The sequence below is a fragment of the Hordeum vulgare genome, chromosome 7H (assembly GCF_904849725.1).
Source record: "Hordeum vulgare subsp. vulgare chromosome 7H, MorexV3_pseudomolecules_assembly, whole genome shotgun sequence".
NCBI lineage: Eukaryota > Viridiplantae > Streptophyta > Magnoliopsida > Poales > Poaceae > Hordeum > Hordeum vulgare.
In genome coordinates, this window is record NC_058524.1 from 109,711,379 (window position 1) to 109,733,424 (window position 22,046).

General features: G+C 47.2%; 1 protein-coding gene across 1 annotated transcript; it reads right to left on the bottom strand.

Moving 5' to 3' along the window:
- Window positions 1–2,830: 2,830 nt before the first annotated feature.
- LOC123406954 (probable peroxygenase 5) lies at window positions 2,831–7,165 on the bottom strand. The gene is made up of 6 exons (XM_045099973.1): window positions 6,769–7,165; window positions 6,457–6,600; window positions 6,225–6,310; window positions 4,093–4,193; window positions 3,253–3,378; window positions 2,831–3,153 (listed from the first exon to the last, which is right to left on the bottom strand). Exons 1-6 carry the CDS (start codon window positions 6,794–6,796, stop codon window positions 2,994–2,996), a joined length of 645 nt encoding a protein of 214 aa, XP_044955908.1. The 5' UTR covers window positions 6,797–7,165; the 3' UTR covers window positions 2,831–2,993.
- Between the last annotated feature and the right edge of the window lie 14,881 nt (window positions 7,166–22,046).

Here is a 22,046-nt window from a genome sequence, read left to right on the forward strand (position 1 = left end):
ATGTTTCTAGAGAAAGTTTACTAGCAGATAACATATCTCACCTCGAGATGGGCTCACAGTTGCATGAACACATTGTGGTTCCCTCACTTCCCTCAGAGCATTTAATAGTATAGCTAACTGCTGGCTATATAATATTATCATTATAGTCAAGTTTATACCCGATAAGTATAATAGTTGCATATAAATATGTATTACCTTCATTTCTAAATATAAGTCTTTGTAGAGTGGACTACATACGAAGCAAAATGAGTGAATCTGAACTTTAAAATATGTCTATATATATCCGTAATTTTGTATGTAGTCTGTAATAAAATCTTTAAAATAACTTATATTTAGAAATGTAGGGAGTACTACTTTGTTTATATATGGTTCATTTCACTCTTTCATAAAGTCTCTGTCATGTAGCCAGCTGCTAATTAGTAGCCTTTTTTTTCTCCTCTTCTCTCTTTCAATTCAACAAAAATATTATACTTAAAGGCTTATAGCCCGTCTACGTCATCTTATTGTATTCTCTCAGAACTTGTGGACTATAATTTTTGTTTAAGTTGTGCTAGCTGGATCTATGAACTCAAGACCTCTGTTCACACAAAAGCTTAAGGTGATAGGAAAAGGGTGGCCAATGCAGTTATACCTCAATAGTTTGTGTTACGTAGTAGAAATAGGCAGCAAAATGTTGTGGTGAAACTAAAGGCCAATTTAGTGATAATCTGAGTAAACACAATAAAATTTAGTCCTCAAATATTAGCGCTGCACATATTTTGTACAACTTATTGCATGAAGTCGTATGTTTGTGGAGACATAAAACAAGCACTACTAAGAGCATCTCCGACAGCCGTGCTAAGCGCCCCGTTGGAAAAAAGCGAGTTTATTACGCGGGCAGCCGTTCCGGGAGCTCCAGCAGAGACATGAAAAACGCGCGCGTGGGATAAATGGTTCAGCACGCGGGGCAAAATGGCATCGCGCGCCCCATATTTCGTGCGTCCACTACCGCACACTGGACAGCAACGACTCGCGCGCGTCGTCCACCCATCACTGGATCCAGGCGCTGGCGCCACCGCACGCGCCACCCCATTTGCTCTGACGACCCGACGGCGCTTCCCCGGCCTATCCCCGCGCCACCGCTGCTTCCTCCGTCTCCCTCTAGTCGCCGCCGCCCCTCGCGCGCACCATTCCTCTGACTAAAAGCGCTCGGTCGCCCACTGCCACTCGGCGCCCACAAGGTGTTCGACAAAACGCTTGCAAGGTATGTATTGCTTCAACTTCACATTTTTTACATGAATTTGGTGCATGTTTTTTGTAGTTTTTATAGACTAGTTTAAATTCAGTATTGTAGATGAGTTCGTCATATGATTCTTCCGAAGAAGAATTTGATATTGAAGAGGAGGAGGACCTTGCAATGATCCTAGCTATGCACATGAATAAAAACCGAAGCACGGTGGTTCGGTTATGGGTCGGCGGAAAATTTGGAGGGATAAGATCGATGAGGCGCTATTTTATGGATAATCCCGTGTACCCTGAGTCGAACTTCCGGTGCCGGTTTAGGATGAGCACCGAGTTGTTCAGGCGCATTGCAGAGAAACTGGCGAGCCATGATCGGTTTTTTCAGCAGAGGAGGAATGCCGCCAGAGAACTCGGACATAGCACCTTTCAAAAGGTGACAGCCGCTTTGCGTATGTTGGCATACGGTATTCCGGCTGATCTAGTTGATGACCACTTGGCCATGGGTGAGAGGCAGGCAATCATGTGTGTCAAGCGCTTCGCAGTCGGAATTGTGCAAGTGTTTGGCCCGGAGTATTTGAGATCTCCAAATGCTGAATACGCCGCAAGGCTATTGGAGATGAACAAAGCTCGTGGGTTCCCAGGTATGCTTGAATTAATAGATTGCATGAATTGGAGTTGGAAGAACTGTCCTAAGGCATGGTATGGGCAATTCCACGGCCAAAAGAAGGGTTCCACTATAATCCTTGAAGCGGTGGCCGATCAAGAGATTTGGATTTGGCATGCTTTTTTGGAATGTCTGAATCTTTGAATGACATCAACGTTGTTAATTGGTCACCACTCATGAATAAGATTGCAAATGGCGAACTACCACTGATGGAGTTTGTAGCAAATGATCATACATACAACTATGACTATTATCTTGCGGATGGCATCTACCCAAAGCGGCAAACATTTGTGAAGCCGTTGAAAAAAAGGAAGGTAAGAAAAATCTAGATTTCCACAATGCTCGGCGAGCGGATAGAGCTTTTGGGATTTTGCAAGCCCAATTTGCTATTATGAAAGGACCCGCTAGATTTTGGGATCAAAAGATGTTTTGGTACATCATGCACGTTTATGTGATCATGCATAACATGATCATCGAAAATGAGTGTGGCTAAGATTTAGACTACTCTCAGTATGAGCTATTGGACATCCTATGCGAGTGCGTCGTCGGACTGCGAGGGTGACCCGATTATCATGTCACTCGACGTGCCGAAACGCATGATCTTCTTCAGAAGGATCTAATCGAGGAGTGGGTGGCATGGAATGGCCAACAAAATGAATGATGATTTGTATGTTTGATGTTGTAGTGCTTCTAAAACTTGTTTGTAGTCTCGTATGTTGTTTATGTTGGGGCGTGCTGTGTTTTTTTTTGCAGCGCCTGCTGGAGCGGCGCGCGTAATATTTTTCGGCGGCCGCTGGAACCAACGCGCTCCGACGCGTTATAATTTGCTATTTCAACGCTGCAAAATGACTTTAGCGTGCGGCGGTTGGGCTCCTATTGAAGATGCTCTAAGGTTAAAACTTAAAAATAATCCGAAAACATCCTAAATTGCAAACAATTCCGATATCTAGACAAACATGCATTGAATTCTCATTCCATAAAAGAACAAACAAACACACGAAATCAGATTACAACGTTAATTTATAAAACCATATTCGCAAGCACGCCATAATTCACACATAACTTGCGCACAACCACAAATAAGAGGGTTTTGGGATAGATAGTTTCATCATTTCTTCTTGGCAGATTCTTTAGCTTGCTTCCTCTCTTGCTCCAACTTCACAAACAGGCTGCCATCGTAGACCGCCCTGACGGTCTCCTTGTGAAGAAATCCCTCCTTATCTTTGCACAGCGAGTAGAGAACTTTCCACTCTGTGAAGCCACCCACTCTGCAGTTGTTGGTTCCAGAAAAGGAAAGAAACATGAGCTAAAGGGCACAGCTTATATTTCCATCGTTCACTTCATAATCTACATGAATCGTAACTTACCGTCCTTTCAAATCGTTGGGCTCCCTGTTTGCTTGAAGCAACTCATTCAGTTCTTTGCCTGTCAGGGCATCAGGCCTGGTGTGAGCATGCTTTTTGAATATCTCTTCAAACTTTTCAGGAACAAACCTGCAAGTTAGATAGACTGTAAGGTTAGCACATATGCAGTTATGCACCCATGTTGCATTATCTTTGTATATATCTAGATGATACCTATGCTTTAGAGTTGTGTTGCTATCTTCATCTTTTTTACTTACCATTGGGTGGTGCAACTTATCGGTTGTTCAACTTCTCTGCACGTCATAGCAACATTGTCCTATGCCATAATACCTAAACTAATCTCATGCGACTCACATTGGCCGGTAGTTTATTGTTGAGTGTGTGGCACTGTGGCATCTCTTCCTTGAGAGTTTGTACAAAGGTGGGAAAGAACAAACACAACACAACACTCCCAACTGCTTCCCTTAACATTATATTTCAGATCTATGTGCTTTGACAGTCATGCATCCATATGATAAGGTGGCACGATTACTTTAGTTTCTTTTAGGTTTCAGGGAGTTGCCACTAACATGTATATATATATCTCTCTCTCCACATTACTTTGCAAGTAATTGGCTGCCCTCTTTTAAGTTCAGCTAGTATATATCTTCGCTGATAAAGAAAATGCCCCTATGTAGAAAATACATGATATTTTAGAGGCAGACCAGTCTTCATGAAGTATCTTTGAATGCTAATACTCCACATTAGAGAAGTTTGATTGTAAACTTTGAAGGATCGACTTAATTTGAAACGGAGGTAGGGCGGTGATGCACACATGAACAAATACGAGATGACAACCAATACCTTCCATTGGCATCGTATACACCCGAATCGCTCCCATGCTTGCCCTTGTGGATGTTCTTTACGTAGATCGGAAACTTGAATGCTCCAACCTTCATGTTCTCCTGCATCAGTAACGACACAAGATGATTAATAATTAGCGGGAAACTTTAGCCAATCAGCACCTCTTTGCAACTGAATCAATCCCCATTTCCTGCTGTAAAGACTAAAGAGATCAACGATCAACTGAAAAGCCTGACAGTGCTCCATTGCTCAGTGTTTTCGCTTTCTCTTCTGAGAAAAGTGGAGGTGAATAATGCATCTTTTCTTGTTGCAATATGTGTTTGCATGTGCATGCCCTCACGTTAGGTATATGTTTCTCGGCCAGAAGGTGCCTGGTCATATGGCACTCTGTCGAATACTTTGAAGTCTGAACCAAAGCCTAACTGTTGCAGGCTTGCAGCAGCAGCAGCAGCATCTTTTAGTTACCTTAGCACGAGCTAGATGCTCCCAATTTACTCCCATCATCCTTTGCTCTGTCCGGGAAGGCCAAACATTTCATCTATTTTGGGAGCAGCAAGGGTTAATTTCTGGATGGTCGTCTATTTTGGCTTTGTTAATTCAAGTCGGGCTAGGCTCGAGCCTTTTCTTGGTCTGAGCCTCTTCTCTAAAAAGAAAGATGAGAAACTCTTTTGTGAAAGAGATATGCAACAGACCGACCATCCATTGCTGGCTGGAGTTCAGTTGGGCCAATCTAAAGTATAGGATGTACTTGCATGTTACCATCGCCTGCTTAGAATAAGCGAAGTGCACATAGATCTCGCTAAAGTTTCCTTGTCTCGTTGTACAAAGGTATGCATAGCTAAATCATTGGCTATTCATTTCCCTTTAAGACTGAACCCATGCTACATGAACTAATTAACATTGCGCGCGTTTGTAAAGCATAACTTACATGTCTATGTTCATGTGCGTCTCAACGCAATATGAGTCTATAACTTAATAAATGAAACTTTACATGATCATACTTATGTCACTACCCACTACGAAAATAGTAACATAGCATATATTCATGTTACTAGCGTATATTACTCTACACTATGGCTAGTCTGAGACAGTTGTATACGAGAGTATTAGTAATGCCTGTTGCGAATCCATTTGTAGATCTTTACGCCATGTAATTACGACCCCTTTGATCAATGAGAAACTAGCTAATATTAGGATCTCCTGCAGCCGTTTTGCTACACGGCCCTGTCCATCTAAATCAAGCATCCATCTAGTTTGTGCTCTGTTCGTGTACTACTGAAATCTTGTTAACCTATTCAAAAAAAAAAAAAAGTAAACCAACTGTGCAAAAGTAGGAGACTTATGCATGTCTATGTTTCTTGTGATGGAACCTGTCCATCCGGATGCAAGTTTTAGAGTTGGCATGGGTGATCTCACTTATTCTGAATTTACTTTAGTCTTTTCGGCTCTATCCTTTTAGCGGCATTGCATGTCCGTCGATGTAGCTTAGAGCAACTCTAGCAGACCCCGCATCCCTCCGGTCTGCAAAACGTGTTTGCAGTTCGCGGAAAAACACCTTTGCGGACCGGCGCGCACGGCCATGGATGCAGACCCCACATAACGGGCTGAAATGTCCCCCCATCAACCGCCTCCGCTTATATGCAGAGCACCGCATCGGCGAGGTGGAAACCCGTGAATACGCGGGTTGGGGCCGAGATTTTGCCGCGCACCGCAAAAATATTTGCGGGCCGGGGCGGGATGCGGGGTCTGATCGGACAGGTTTTTCCGGCCCGACTCGCATTTTGACGATTATTTTCCGGATCGGGCGGGATGCGGGGTCTGCTAGAGTTGCTCTTAGTAGATACCCGTAGGAATTTGACGTGCTTGCGTTTACAAGGGTGAGCGCGTGCCCGTGTGTATTCGAGAGCCTGCGTTCTGAAAGAAAAAATATATATGCAAAAGCACCCACCTTAACTCTGAAAGCAACTAGGCATGAAAAAGGCAAACCAAGCTTTGCCCCACAACCACAAGTCACAAGTGCACCTAGAACAGTGGTGTAACAGGCCGGGTACGCATCCCAATCATGCACAGAGAGATCGATCATGAAGGGGGGAAAACAAGAGGGAGAGCGGGAGTTTTGGTTGCGTGCATACCGGTACCGTCTTGGGACCGAGCAAGCCGTTGATGAAGACGGCGCTGAAGGCGGACAGCGCGACGCCGCACCCGATCGCGCGGAACCCTGCACCAAACCCACCCAACCGCATCGTCAGTTTTCCGTCGCGAGAGCAATCCGGAACGAGCCTCTCAGTTACCAGCGTGATTCCTGCCGATTGATCGGCATGCGTGTGTGTGTGCGCGCGCGCGCCACGTGCGGACGTACGGTACCTTCGTAGGTCTCGGAGGGGTGGATGACGCCGTCCTTGTTCCGGTCGAAGAAGGCGACGTGCCGCTGCAGCGGCGTCAGCTCGTGGTTGTACACGTCCGCCATGGAGGTGGGCGGCTCCTCCTTGGCCTTGGGCGGCTGCCCACCTGGCCGCAGCACACAGAGAAGAACCGAGGTGAGCACCAGCGCCAGAGGCTTGCCGCCGCCCCAGCCCCACAGAGCGTGGAGAAACAGAGCCATGGCGGATCCCAGGTGGTATATATATACGCTTCTCAGTCAGTATAGCTGGCCGGGAGATGGAAGGAACTAATTACCTTGGGTGACCGCGGACTTGGACGCCATGGATTCCGACGAGATCGGGGGAAAGGTGCTGATGCCCGAGGTGGCGAGGAGGGGGGAGAGGACGGAGGGCGGTTGCGATCGATGGCTTGTGGGCGCTGTACTGGTATCCACGGCGTGCGTGCGTTCGTGGGGTATATATGTAGGCGATGTGCTCGACGGAATGCGCGCGCGGGCCCCTCGCCAGGCTAACAAGCACAGGCACAGAGACAGAGACAGAGACCAGCGTCAATGGATTTCGCTTAATTAGTTTAGCGAATATATCCCGCTGGTTTCCTTGCTCTATCTGACGTCGCACCGCACCACCTTGGGCTTGGAATTGGAAGGAAGCTGGCCGACGTCGCGAGGGACGACGACGGTGTACGGACCTGTGTCACACAGCCTGTGCTTCGCGACGACGAGGCTGTGTGAGCGCGGCCTGCTCTTCCTTCACTGATAAGAAAACGGAAAAGGAGTGAGAGGAGAGCGGTAGTTGCTTCCTCGTCAATGTTGGCGTATCTTTAACAACAACCTGTAAATTTTTCCTTCCGTATCCGTTCGCGGACTAGGAAATCAGTCTGCGGATATTGACATGGAAGACCACCGTTTAAACATAGCCGCCTGTATTTTGATAACGATTTGAATTGATCAGACAAAATTCATTTATATATGATCAGATTTCATATAAACATGACGAATTTCATACAAACCCGACAAAAAAGTTTACATTTCAAACATACTTTTAACTAGAAAGGAAAAAACTACGGAGTGAAACCCCTCATCCACCGTCCGTACACTTTCACGACACGGATACGCTCTCCTTTCCCACCGCTCATCGGAGTGGAACCGTCGGCTGCTGCTTCAGCCGGAGGGGAAGGGAAAGCCGCCGCTTCCATGGAGCCCAGATAGGGGCCGACGATGGTCTGAAATAAAGAACCGGGTAGGTCACCGAACGTACAAGTCCGTGACGAGCCGATGGTGGCACGAATGGGACACAAGCCGCGGCGGCATCCTGTGTTCTAATTTCTCTTCATGTTGGCAGCGGACGCGGATGCGCTGGCCGCCGACTCGTTGATCTTCGCGCAACCGGCTTCTTTCTCAGCCGATAAGGCACGGTTACGCGTGTGTTGACGGTGGATGGCACGGTATCATCCATGGGAGACGCGGTACGATGCAGCATCGTCGACAAAGCGACTATGGCCGCTCCGCCGTGCTCTCACGCATGCCTCCGTGGAGCAACTCGCCACTTCTCCGCGAGCTGGCTTGCGGCGCTGAGTTGCTGAACCACGCATCGGCTTGGGGTGGCACCTTGCTCCATCGAGCCATGCGCGGGAAATGGAGCAGTGAGCTGCCTCGCTCGTATCCGGCTGGCTCGACGGGCTACCTAGCCGACTTTTATGCCCAAGAACTGCTCTTCCTGCTCGTCGGATTGCGTCGAATGGTTGGAGAAAAAGGAGATGGGGAATGGCCTTGGTGGTGCGATTCTTTGCCGGCATGTGGACTCGTTTAAATAGAGGGTCGATGGGAGGAGCTTGCCTGGCGTTGTGTTTAATGTCAGCCTACTCATAAATGAATGTGTGGCCGAAGTAGGTTCCTCTGCTTTCGCATGGATTTAATGAATACATTTGAATGTGGCAATAAGTGTGTTTCGTTGGCCGTGCAGCGGGTGGCATCCTTGATCGGCGCACAACTTCAACTGCAATGATGGAGGCATTGAGAGGTCGTGTCTGTCCTGAACCGTCTTCAATATGGAACGGTGCGGTCTACAACAACATGAATGCGAACAACCGTCGTGGGGCTAGAACGCGCGCGGACAAGCAAGGGTGGATGGTTTGTGTGGGCCGGGGCGGTAAAAAACGGGTGTAATAGCGTGTTCGGACTCCCGCAAAGCCTCATGTTTGTCTCCAATTTACAGGAAAAATTATGTTCGGACCACGCCGCATACCGATATAGGACGTTTTCGATGGCGTGCCATACGGATAGCGCGGTCCGGATGCATGCATGAGGTTTGCAGGTCGGCGTTCGATATGCCCTTAGAGTAACTCTAACCGAGCGACCCAAACGGACGCCGATTTTGTTTATTTGGGTTGCCTATTCGTCCGTCTGTGTTCGCTTTCACATTGGGATCGGTCGTGTGCCCAACGGGAGGCAAACACATTTTATGCATGTCTGCGTAGGCATTCAGTCGAACACCTCGTGAGCATGCTCTCACGTCGCCTAGCCCTGCCTCCGTGAGCTCGCCTCTGCGTCGGCGCCCCGCCCCGCAGCTCGCCGCCCCCGCTCGCCACCCCGTAGCTCGCCCCGTGCCCGTCCTATAACTCGGTCCGCTGTGTTGGATTTGGCCTCCAGTTGCGCTCCCCATCACGCCCGCCCATGCTTTGGTCCTCTAACATCATCATGTGGACCGCGCCGCACGGGGGCTACGAGGTCCTCATCCTTTCCGGTAGCCTCCAGGTGCGCGATGTCGACGGGCGTGCCACCTACAAACACGACAGTGACCGGCTTGGGCAGCACCTGCTTTGCACGGACACGAGATCAACACACGATGAATGGAAGAGAGAGAAAAATAAAAATGGAATGGATGAATGGATAACAGGTGGGATAGATGAGACGTGCAACGAACAAGGAGGACGCACAAAGCGTCCGTTTTCTGTTCGCCTTCGATCCAAATATAACCTAAATTTAAATTTAAAATAGATCGGCGAAGTAAACATGATTTAGGGTTGAATCTCTGCGTTGGATCGTCGTTTTTGTTTGCGGGCGATAAAAGAACATGGACGGACTCGTCCGGTTAAAGTTTGCTCTTGAGTCATGGCGTGTAGTACTATCTTGGAGGAAAAAACAAAACAAGACTGTCGCGTGTAACCTGTGTTCAGATCCAGTAACTTCGCGGTGTCGCGGAGGCGAGATACGATGCTTAATTGCTACACGCGCATGGGCTGAAACTGAATCGGTCGCGCGTGTTCGGCCTTTACCTGTTCCTCGATTTGACGTGATGGCCCCGGGAAGGAATCATCGAACCGAAGGAGCTCGATCAAGCAGCTTGCGGCGGGGGTGACGAACGATGGCAAAGGCTATAGCAGGTGCGCTGCTGCTGATTTGGGGGGTGGGGGTCTTGGACATGCGTGCGCGTGGTCCTTGGACGGATCTCCGCGTGTTGCCCACTTGCCGCCCGCGCGTGCATTCCACGGTTCCGTCCAGTCGCCGTCGTGTTTTGTCGAAAAGGAAGAAGAAATTCGTGTGGCCGTCGCCTTTGCTCATGCCTCGCACTCGAGGAGGACTCCACACCCTTTTTTCTTTGAGAAAGTTTCTATTATTATGAGGAGGGCTGCAGGAGTCCATGCATGGGCTCCGCTGCAAGCTACCCAGCAACCGTAGGCTGGCTATACCGTAGCCCAATCAGGCCTAAATCTAGCTGTCCCCGGCCAGAGCAACCAATTGACCAGCGCTTCTTCGAAAGTCTTCCAATGATCACTCATGCGTGAAGTTATTTGGCGAGTTCTCAGTCGCCGTCACGTGTCATGTTTTGAATGGTTTTTTTTTTTATTTTTTGCATACGTTTTTGGCTTTTTGGATTTTTTTTAGGTTTTTCGGCGCTTCGGTTTTCAGCGATCTTTCATAGTTTTTCACAAAATATTAAATAAAAATTGCATGGAAAAATATATTTTTTTAAAAGCACGTTTTTTTTTTCACGAGAGGCACGTATTTTGCTTTCATGAAAGCCACAGCCGTGCCTCTTGAAAATGAAAAATGATACTTTTTCCTTGAGAGGCATGATTTTTCTTTCACGAGAGGTACGGTCATGCCTACGAAAAAGAAAACGCTTTTCCTAAAAATAAATTGCGAGAGGCATAATTTTGTTTCCACGAGAGGCAAAGATTTGCTTTCGCAAGAAGCACGGTTGTATCTCTCGAAAATGAAAAAAAAAAGACATGGTTTTGCTTTCGCAAGAAACACGACCGTGTCTCTCTGAAACGGAAAAAATATGTTCTGAATTTTTTTGGCAAGAGATACGTTTTGCTTTCACAAGAGGCGCATGTTGTGCCTCTCGAAAACGAAAAAAAAACGTCTTTTTTTTCTTCCACAAAAGGCACAGTTTTCTGTCCCCTTTTATCGTCCTTTTTTGTGAAAAAAAAGTCTGTTAAAATCTATCAATATGTGATTTAGTTTTAAAGATATCGATACGAAGAATCCAACAGTGAAAATGTTTCGATATTTGGACGCATGGATTAAAAGATAAAACGTTTTCAAAATACACATTTACAAAAAATATTGAAAAATCCTACATTTCAACATGTGACACAAATGCTCACTTATCACAACCTGAAAATATGTTAGTAATCTTGTAAGAAGTATTCTTCAATTAGTGATTTCAGCCATTGACCGGCCGGCACTAACGAACGGCCATGGACCGAGGGGGCCGCGAACAATGATGAGTCTTCAAACTGTGCACTGTAGTGTAGTACTCCCTCTGTTTCTAAATATAAGTCTTTTAAGCGATTTCACTAGAAGACTACATACGGAGGAAAATGAGTGAATCTACACTCTATAGTATGTCTATATACATCCGTATGTAGTCTTCTAATGAAATCTCAAAAAAGACTTATATTATGAAACGGAGAGAGTACTTATGAAAAGTGGGAGGATAGTGCCCTTCTACACCTGAGCTCAAATGAGCTTGGATGCACTGAAAATTTAAAAAATATATTTGAAATATACAAAAAAGTCGAAATTTTTATGGTAATTTTTGACAAATATTTTGAAAGGTTACATAATTTCAGCATGAAATCATATTTGTGAAAGTCGTGACAAAAAAAATAGTGCTCCAAAATGCTATCAAAATTAGCATTTTTAGAGTTTTGACTTTGTTTTGTTTTGCCATGAATTCCATAAATGTGATTACATGATGAAACTTTACAAGCTCTTCAAACATTCGTAAGAGTATGCCATAAAAATACATATTTTTTAAACAATTTAATATATTTTTGAATTTACTACTCACCACAGCTTAAAAACATCACGTCCACAAAATCATGAAATAAGGAGTACTCTCTACAAATAGAAAATATCACTCCACCTTCTCGAGTTATGACAAGTGACCCATTGCATATTCGTCACTTGTTGTAACCCGGAAGTTTTTTTTCTTTTTACAGTTTTTTTATTAAAATGTTTTATCTTATAAACCATGTGTTCCAATCTTGAATCGTTTTTACTGTTGAATTCCTCACGTTGAGGCCTTTAAAATTAGATATTATATTGTTAAGTTTGAACGAACTTCTTTTTCACAATAAAAAAGATGAAAAGAAACGGAGGCATGCATTTTTCTTCTTTCCCGAGAGACATAGATTTGCCTCTTGCCAACGTAAATATGTGCCTCTCATGAAAAAAACACTTTTTATCTAGAGACACAATTTTGCTTCTTGCGGAAGCAAATCGGTGCCTTCACGAAAAGTAAATCTATGTCTCTCATGAAAGAAAATAACATATTTATTTATATTTTTTGAGAGGTACAATTGTGTCTTTCGAGGAATCAAATTCGTGCCTACATGGAAAGTAACTATGTACCTCTCGCAAATGTAAATCTGTGTCTGCATAAAAGTTAAATTCGTGTCTCTCGAGGAAGAAAAGAAAAAAACACATTTTTTTTCTCTTTTCGGAGGTATGATTGTACTTGTCGTGGAATCAAATCGGTGTCTTTATGAGAAGTAAATATATGCCTCTCGCACGAGCAAATTTGTGCCTGCATAGAAGGTAAATTTGTGCCTCTTATGAAAGGAAGAAAACACAATTTTTTCCTCTTTTCAGAAGGCACGGATGTGCCTGTCGCAGAATCAAATTTATGCCTTCATAAAAAATAAAGATGTGCTTCTCGCGGAAGCAAATTTATGCCTCTACGAAAGGTAATCTTTGTCTCTCGCAAAATAAAAATCATATTTTTTTCTCCTTTCGGGAGGCACGGTTGTGCCTCTAGTAACAGCAAATCTATGCCTTCACGGAAAATCAACATGTGCCTTTCAGGCCAACTCCAGCGTACGACCCCATCCGGTCAGGTCCTGTCCGTTTAGGGCAAAACGGATAAACCCCATGGTCCAGCGCGCGTCGCCCTGGACGCATCTGGTGCGTTTTGTGTCCAGCCCGACCCACTTCTGGCGCAAACATGCGCCCCCGTTTGGGTCCCGGCGGACAGCGAGCAGACGCGCTTGAGTCCTTCTCTCGTCCGCGTCGGAAACGCGTGGCAGGCGGCCACCTATCTCCCACCGCCCGTATTTACTGCGCACGCCCGGTAGGCCCCCCCTGTCATCCACTCAGGCGGGTGGTCGCCGTCCTTCTTAAATGGGAAAGCCATGGACCGGCACAGCGCACGCGCCCACTCCACTCCCTCCTCGGGACCGACAACAAACCCTAACCTCCCTCGAGCTCTCCGACCGCCGGCAACAATGGGGTGGTGGAGCACCGGCGGCAAGGGGAAGGGGGCGCACGACCATGAGGCTGGGTCCTCGTCCAGCCGCCGCCGCGCCGCAAGCGAGCCGCGCGGTTCTTCTCCTCCATGACGGCCTGCTCCGGCAGCCTTCTCCATTGCCCCTTCGGGCGCCCCGGCGCGCTCCCGGTAGCACGTCCATGCGGATGTGTGCCGCCGCTATTGGAAGACAAGGACACCGCTTCCCTGGAGCGACGTCCACTTGCCGAACAACTGGCACCTCTCCGCCGATCAGGTGTTGATCCCGTCGTTGCCAACGAGCGGCCCTGCCCGTCGCGACTAGATCCAACATCGCCGACGCCACCTCCCCGACGACCTCTACTACGACCCGAGGTACGCAGTGGATTCCCCCCTGTGGGACACTTGGTTTCGCGATGAGAACGACGTGCGGCGCACGTCCTACTTTACCGACGAACACAACAGCCCGTGACGGGCACATGCAGAGCGCTGGGCACGCCCTCCGAGCCCTCACCAGTTGCGCGGGCGTACGCGGGTGCGCGGCCTGATGCCGACCCCGTCGTCGTCGCCCTCTCCGTCGCCACCACCACCTCCTCGCATGACCGAAGAGGAGGAGGCCCGGCTCGTCCAGCGTGTCATGGAAGATTTCATGAACACGTACGATGAGCGCCAGTAGGTGGGGCTAGAGGATATGATGGCCCTCTCCGCGGCCAACGACGTGACCATCCCGGAGGAGCAACCCGTGGCGGTGAAGGAGGAGGTGCACGAGGAGCAGCCAGTGGCCGCCTTCCCCTTGGAGCTGGTGGGCCAGCGTTGGACGTGGTCGTGCACGGCCACGGAGATGACCCAGGGAGTGGGGGCCGATGCTTGGTGCCCCATGCCGCCGCGGTCACCGGAGCACGAGTCATCGCCGCGCAGGGAGGTGGTGCAGGCGCTGCGAGCGCCGCCAACCTTCCAGGGGCCGCCGGCCCACCTCTGAATGATGTCGTCGTACGTCGACCTCACTAGCGACGATGACGACAACGGCGGTGCCTGAAGACGGCGACGGGCACGACAGCAGCGCGGGGTGCATTTTATTTATTTTTAAAATTATGTTAATTAAGAATTGTGGGCCGTGGGGCCGTTGAACAATGTTTTATTAATGTATAATTATTAATGTTTGCTTTTTATTTACATTTTTTTGACTTTTTTTTGTTTATTCTATTTTCTTAAATGCCGGACGATTTGGGATGCACACGCGCGGTGGACGCATCGGTCCGACCACGGACCGATTCAGACATGAACAGCTTCACTGTCGTCCAAACAGACAGAATCCGGGTCAAACAGATGACCGGTCGGGGTCGCGCGCTGGAGTTGGCTTCACCTAGGGAGTAATTTTCAGTGGTCAATAAAAAAAGACTAGGCAGGTCGCCACACGTCCTGCGCCCCCATTCAGCAATTCTTCGCCCGAGGAACAATGTCTGGGAACGTGATTCGACCGGTTGCTTCGCCCGCGCGCTCACGAAAGCGGCGCCCACCCAGCCAAAGTGGTTTGAACACGGACGCGACCGGGCGGAGCAGGCAATACCAGTGTGGCGCACACACCGGACCACCACGGCGTGCGAAGTTCGACGACGCTGTCGCGCGCGTTGGCGACGCGTGCAAACAACCGGTCGACTCGACGGAACGCGGCCGCGTCGACCACGACCCCCACGTTCCCACCGGATTTCCAGTAGTACTAGAGACTATCAGTGGGGGTTTCCGCGCGCACGGAAGCAAAGATAGGAAGCAGACCGTGGTGTCGAGAGGACGACCGCCGAGTCGCGTCGTCGTCGTGATCCGGTTTCGTGGAGCTCCGACCCGCACCACCCGGAAGTCTTGACGCGCAGTGCCATCCGACACCCCGATCAATCAGACGTCCTACGCGAATGGAATGGACACATTGACCTCGACCTCAAGTGGAGTGCGTACGGGTGCACGACCGAGAGGCAGGTCGCTAAAGCAGTGGCCAAACCTTTCCGACCTAAGCACAACAAGGCAGGCATAGATCACACTGATCACAGTACAGGGGGGCAGGTCGCTAACACCATCATGTCTTGCTTAGGCACGATAGGTGCGTGATCCGGCAATAAGCTAGTTTGCTCATCCACAAATGGGTGATGCTAAGGCCCGGCGCGCCAGCCATCCCCAACCATCTGATCTTCCCCTCTTCTCCCCCCTTCTTCCCTCACGTTGATTTTTTCGTCTTCTTTTTTCGCGCGCCCACCCCGGCCATCCTTGCCGCCGGCCAGCCTCCCTCACCTGGACCTCTTCCCCTGTAGTCCCATGCCGCTCGATACGTTATTCGTCTTCGTTGCCGTCTGTCACCGTCCTGTTCGTCGCCGGTCGCCGTTGCAGCTCCCTACTCGCCTATCGGTGTGACAGGAAGCCGTCACCCCTCGTAGCAAAAACCAACGCCGTCTGGAAGCCCGTTGGCATTCTTTGTCGTTGCATCACCTAGCAGTCGTCGTCGTCGTCGTGTTGTCGTGTCGTCGATGCAACTCTCAACGTCGTCGCTCGCCACCATTGGTGAGTCAAGTTGAAGCTTTTTCTCTCGTCACTTGAAGCTTTTCCTATACCGGTTGAAGCTTTTTTAAAAGATTGAAGCTTTTTTGCCATGTCGTTTGAAGCTTCTTTCATCTAGGGTTGAAGCTTTTTTGTAAGAGTTGTAGTTTTTTCACATTGATAGTGGCTAGTTGAAGCTTCGCTTCTTGATAGTTGAAGCATTTTCTATATACACTTGATGATTTTTTTTCAATGATTGCAACAATCGTATCGTGGTTGAAACTTTTTCGTTAAAATGGTTGCAATTCTTTTCCGCTTGCGCGGTGACGTGGTTGAAGCTTTCTCTATCTACTATTGAAGTTTTTGTGTCAAATGATTGCAATTTTTCTTTGTTGGGCAGTGTCGATTGAAGCTTTTCCTATCTACGGTTGAAGCTTTTTTCTACAACAGTTGAAGTTGTTTTATGTGACGGTTGAAACCGTTGCATACGCACGGATCCGTCCATGGAAGGAGGCAGCCATGGCATCTCCCATGGCTCGGCCAAGCACCGACGATGATCGAATTCATCCAGTAATGGTGGTTGCAGCAGACCCCCTCCCCCCCCCCCCATATATACCATCGCTGGTTTCATCGCTGTTGGTCGGAGCATCCGGTGCTCGGCCCTCGTCACGCGCGGCCATGGCGACGGGCGCATCCATGGCGACGAGGGGCCAAACGACGGTGCACGAGCTCGTTGGGCGGTTGCCGGTGCATCACAGAGGGCGCGAGGGGCGTGCGACACTGCCTGCACGGGGGAGGGACGCGAGAGGGCGATGACAGTGCCTGCGCAAGGGGAACGCACGATCCACGGGAATCGAACAAACGTTTTCCTTCACAAATACACTTGGTGCACTTTGAACACATCAAACAGGGGACAGATATGTGTCGAGGCTGCCTCCCAAGCTGTCGGATTTGATACAGTCAATCGGTAAAATGTCTTTCTCTACTTTGCAACAAAGGTTCTGTTGCCAAAACATATGCAACAAAGGTCATATTGTGGGGTTTTTTACGACATAAGTTGTATTACGGGATTTTTGCATTTTTCCAACATGGGTCGTGTTGCGGGAACAAAATCTCCTTCCTTGTTCCGACCATTGCGGAATCTAGCCCTTAATCGTTTTGCAAAAAAAAAAAAAAAAGTTGGAGAACTTCTTTTTGAAATAACGGACCAGTTGCAGAACATGGGCACAAAAGGATTAACATCCGACCATTGATTAAAACCCCATCTGTCGGACATAAAGATGACGAACACTTGCATAGAATTGGTTGGTCGAAGTGAATCATTATCCTTTTCAAAAGTATGTTGCGAGATCTTCTCTACGAATAGCACAGACACCAGGTACTAGGTCGGCCATTAATCCATGTTCATCGGAGTTCTACTTGTCATCATCCTCGCCAGCACCGGAGTCGGAGTTGCCATCACCGTCACGAGCACGGGAGTCGGGGCTGTGGAGGTGGTACTCCATGAGGGTGCTCGAGATGACATGCTCCTCGAAAAGCCCCGAGCCCGTGTCGCTGCTGCTTCGTCGCCCGTGGCGGCCGCCTTCTTCACCTCTAAGCAGGCGCACTCGGTCGCATAGAGGCGTTGGATGGCCGGATGAAAGATCTGGTTGAGGCAGCGGAAGTTGCTCCATGCCGGTGTGCCGACACTACGAGACATCGCGTTGTGGCCGTGCGCCTGCTCATTGTAACATTCCTCCCGTGCCGCAAAATGCAGTTGGACTTTGTTTTGTTTCTCGTCAGAGGAGAGGAATTGCGGCGGAGGAGGATTGGGGGAAAAGCAGACGAAAACCCTAAAACGCACCAGAGAAAACACATATAACAGAATGAAGGTTGGTATACAGACCGGGCCGTTTTTACCGGGCTTGATCGGGCCGGGTTTTTCGACCGTCCCGTAAAACCGTTGGAAAAATGCAGCCCAATGAGTTTCTACGAGATCTGCTAGAGATGCTCTAGCGACATCAAAATACAAAAATAATGGTGCACTAACGAAGATACAAACTCGAGAGCTCGCCCTTAAAGTGCACGCTACTAGCTAGCCACTTCACCCTACCGATGCTTGTGGTATTTTGTAGCATGGGGATATTATAAAACACACATCAGTGTTCATATACAAAAAATATTCTCTGATAGAATTTTATTTAAAAATTGTGAAGATTTTCAAACACGGAATAGTTTTTGAGTTTACGAATTTAAAACTTTTTTTGAAATTTGGAAACAATCGAAACATGAACAATTTTCAAACATCTTTTGAAACATGTTTTTAAATTTTGTGTGTTTCTTAATTTTTATTTGTACTGTTTTCCTTCAGTTTTATATTTTATTTTTGAACTCATGAACTATTTTTAGATCGTGAACCTTTCTTTCAAATCCTTAAAGTTTTTCATTTCGTGAATATTTTCATAAACTCAAGAACCTTGTTCTTAAATCCGTGAAGATTTTTTCAAATCCACAAACCCTTTTCAACTTTTGTGAAAAATTCAAAGACCTCGTTTTTGTTTAAAATTCCTGAACACTTCTTTTCAAAATTGATGTACTTCTCTTAAATCCTTGAACACTTGGGCCAGCCCAATAAGCACTCAACGTGAGCGATGCCGTCCTCTAGTTGGGCCACGGCCTAAGCATATTTGTTTTTTGTTAATTCATTTTTATTACTTTGTACCTTTTTTTAAATACATTTGGAAATTTCTAATATTTAAGGAATAACAAAAATTATTATTCAAAATATTCCTTATAATTTATAAATTTTTCCAAATTTAAAAAAATGATTCAGTTTCAATTTTGTTTCACAAGTCTAACAAATGTTTAAGTTTCAATAAAGTTGATATTTATATTAGAAAATTACGTGGTTTAAAATTTATGTACAATATCAATTGTTGACGATTTGTTCACAATGTTAGTGGAAGTGTTCTAGCTTATAAATTTTTCGTACACAATTTGAAGTACTAATTTTTTGACAAATTTTAATAAATTGACATGATATAAGAAAATGTTCAAGTCGATTGATAGTGAAAAAAATTGCAACAACAGGGGCATTCAAATGAGGAAAAATTAGATGCTCACACATGCACCTCGCCTAGTCTAGCAAACTCTTCTTAACTGGTATTTTTTACTATGGTTAAATGACCTCAAATTCTTGCACCAGCCTTACAAGGACATATGAAGCATTCATGCCAAGTTCGAACGATTTTTGACACCGCATGCAAGTTGCAACACAGCGGACCATTTATTTATCTTTTTTTTAACTAGAAGATTCTAGAAAATGAAAAAATTGTTGAAAATAAAAAAATCTGGCATGGTGTCTTGAAATGGTAATATTAGGCCATTAAAAAAATTAGGACTATTTCGAGGATGTCGAGAAACAGCGTGCTCTTAGATGAAGCCTTTTGGCCTATCCGAACACCCACGTTGAACATAATCTAGTTGAGCATGTTGCCAAGGTTCATGGATTAAAACACGGGTCGGTCGCAACGTGCATACGGCGTCTGAATTCGTTAAAATCTTCCATGAAGGATTACAATGGGTATGCCCACATTCTGGGAAAATTTGATGTGATTTTATGCATGACAAAAAATACACCATGTTTAAAGATGATAGTTCGGGTAGACCGGAAGGGCAAGTCTCAAAGCATTTTTTTTCCACATCCATCAATGTTGGGGCATAGTTTATGCCTAAGTAATTTTGGTGATTGATGACAGTACCGTAAAGGACTAACCGTGTGTGTTAAGGTTTCAGATAACACACGTCAACGGCACAAGACGACTCGTCTCCTCATTCATGGAACGGAATCACGGCGCTCTCTACGATTCTCTTTATTTGAGTCATAGGAAAGACGTACTATTAAGAGGGGATCCGTAGTGGAAAGGTTTGGATGGAATCTACCTTTGCACGCGCACACTTCACATATTCTCCCTTACCTTCTTCATTGGAGCGGCCCCCGCCACTGTGTTTCTTTCCTCCTTGCAAATTGGTCCCCAGCGGTAGTACCGCTGGCCCTAGCGGTAGTACTGGCGGTAGTACCGTCCCTGGTCAGCGGTAGTACCGCTGGCTGGAGCTTAGTACCGCCTGCCTAGCGGTTGTTCGTGGACGGACCTTTTTGCGAAGACTTTCTTGGCGGTGGTAGTGCTTTTGCACTACCAGGGGCCCACCGGTAGTACCACTCGAGTTCCAGCGGTAGTACCGCTGCATCCAGCGATAGTACCGCTAGGCGACGGTAGTACCGCCCCTGGTCAGCGGTAGTACCGCTGGAGTGCGAGCGGTAGTACCGCTGCAGCCAGCGGTAGTACCGCTGGAGCTCGGGGAGAGAGTGGGAAAACGGTCTGATTCCCCCCCCCCACTATATAAAGGGTTCTTCTAGCTGTGGAACATCATCTCTTACCTTTCCAAGCTCCATTGTTGTGCCCCAAGCTCAAAAGTGCCCGATCTCTCTTCCTTCCAATCAAACTTCATGATTCTTTAGGGATTGGTTGAGAAGGCCTAGATCCACACTTCCACCAAGAGAAAAGTTGATTCCCCACCAATCCCTTGCGGATCTTGTTACCCTTGGATGTTTGAGCATCCTAGACGGTTGAGGTCACCTCGAAGCCATATTCCATTGTGGTGAAGCTTCGTGGTCTAGTTGGGAGCCTCCAAGCTTTGTGTGGAGTTGCCCCAACCTTGTTTGTAAAGGTTCGGTCGCCGCCTTCAAGGGCACCTATAGTGGAATCACGGTACCTTGCATCGTGCAAGGGCGTGAGGAGAATACGGTGGCCTTAGTGGCTTTTTGGGGAGCATTGTGCCTCCACACTGCTCCAACGGAGACGTACTTCCTGTCAAAGGGAAGGAACTTCGGTAACACATCCTCGTCTCCATCGGTTCCACTTGTTGTTATCTCTATCCTTTACTTTGTATTTGCTTATGCTTGTGACTATATCTTACTTATCTTATTAGCTCTCTTTGTTAGCTTCTTTAGGGTTCACCTCATTGTCGTATTATTTGTGAACCCGTATGTTGTTTACCTTAACTCGCTAAGATTAATTAAAAAGTGGTCGTTGTCTATTCACCCCCCCTCTAGCCAACCATATCGATCCTTTCAATTGGTATCAGAGCCACGTCTCTTTATTAAGGGTTTAACCACCCGAAGAGCATGGAAGGCGAAGAGGGAATTAACCATGGGCAACCCGAGGCCATGGACTTGACTTCGGTCACAAGGGATGACTTGAATACGGCTATGGCCGCCCTCAAGACGTCCTTGACGAACGAAGTCAAGACCATGCTTAAAGAGTTAATTGAGGGACTTAAAAGTTCACCCGAACCGGCTATAGTGGTTAAACCCACCGTCACCGATTCAGAGGCCAACTCCTCTAAGAAAGCGTCTAAAGGTATGCGACCTACCTCATCTCACGAAAAGGATGGGACTGGAACATATGCCTCAGTTCCACCCCCCATGGTCTATGGAGGATCCGTTCCCGCACCTCGTCTTAATCCTGTTGGTCCTCCTCCTAAGCTTGTGAAAGGTGACTTTGCTAACTGGGTATTTTCTATTAAGTCTCATTTGAATCACATCTCAACAAACTTGTGGAGAATCATCGAGCAATGATATTATCCCCATGACCCAAGCAACCTCACTCCAAGAGAAGATGCAGACAATCAATACAATCACTCTGCGTTGTTTATTCTCCAGTCTGCAGTGCCACCTGAAGATCTTCCCCACTTGCGTCCCTTCACGTTGGCCAAGGATTGTTGGGAGCATATTATGGTGTTGTACAAGGGAAGCTCAAGCATTCAACGATCCAACTATGAAGTGATACTTGATAAGGCCGATGAGTTTGTGATGAAGGAAGACGAGGACCCTCGTGATCTCTATCGGAGGGTGACTGCTATTGTTGTGGCGCTCAAGGATCATGGGAGAAAGGATGTGGATGATACATGGGTCAAGCGCAAGTTCCTCAAAGCCATCATGCCTTTCAACAAAGCCATGTCATCTGTCATTCGTCAGCGGCCAGACTTCCACTCCTTGTCTTCCAGTGAGGTGTTGGATGGGTTCATTGCAATGTCAATCATGAACGAAACAGCCGACAATGCACTTGCTCGTGTTCGATCAAAGACAACTTCACCCAACCTTGCGTTGAAAGCAAAAGTAATGCTTGAAGAAGAAGAAGAAGAAGATGAGGAAGAGGAGAGCTGCCCTGAAGACACAAAGTATGCCTATCATGAGCACATGGCTCTTGCATCAAGGCAATTCTGGGGCAACAAGAGGAACTCAAGACCCACCTTCACCAAGAACAACTCGAGTGG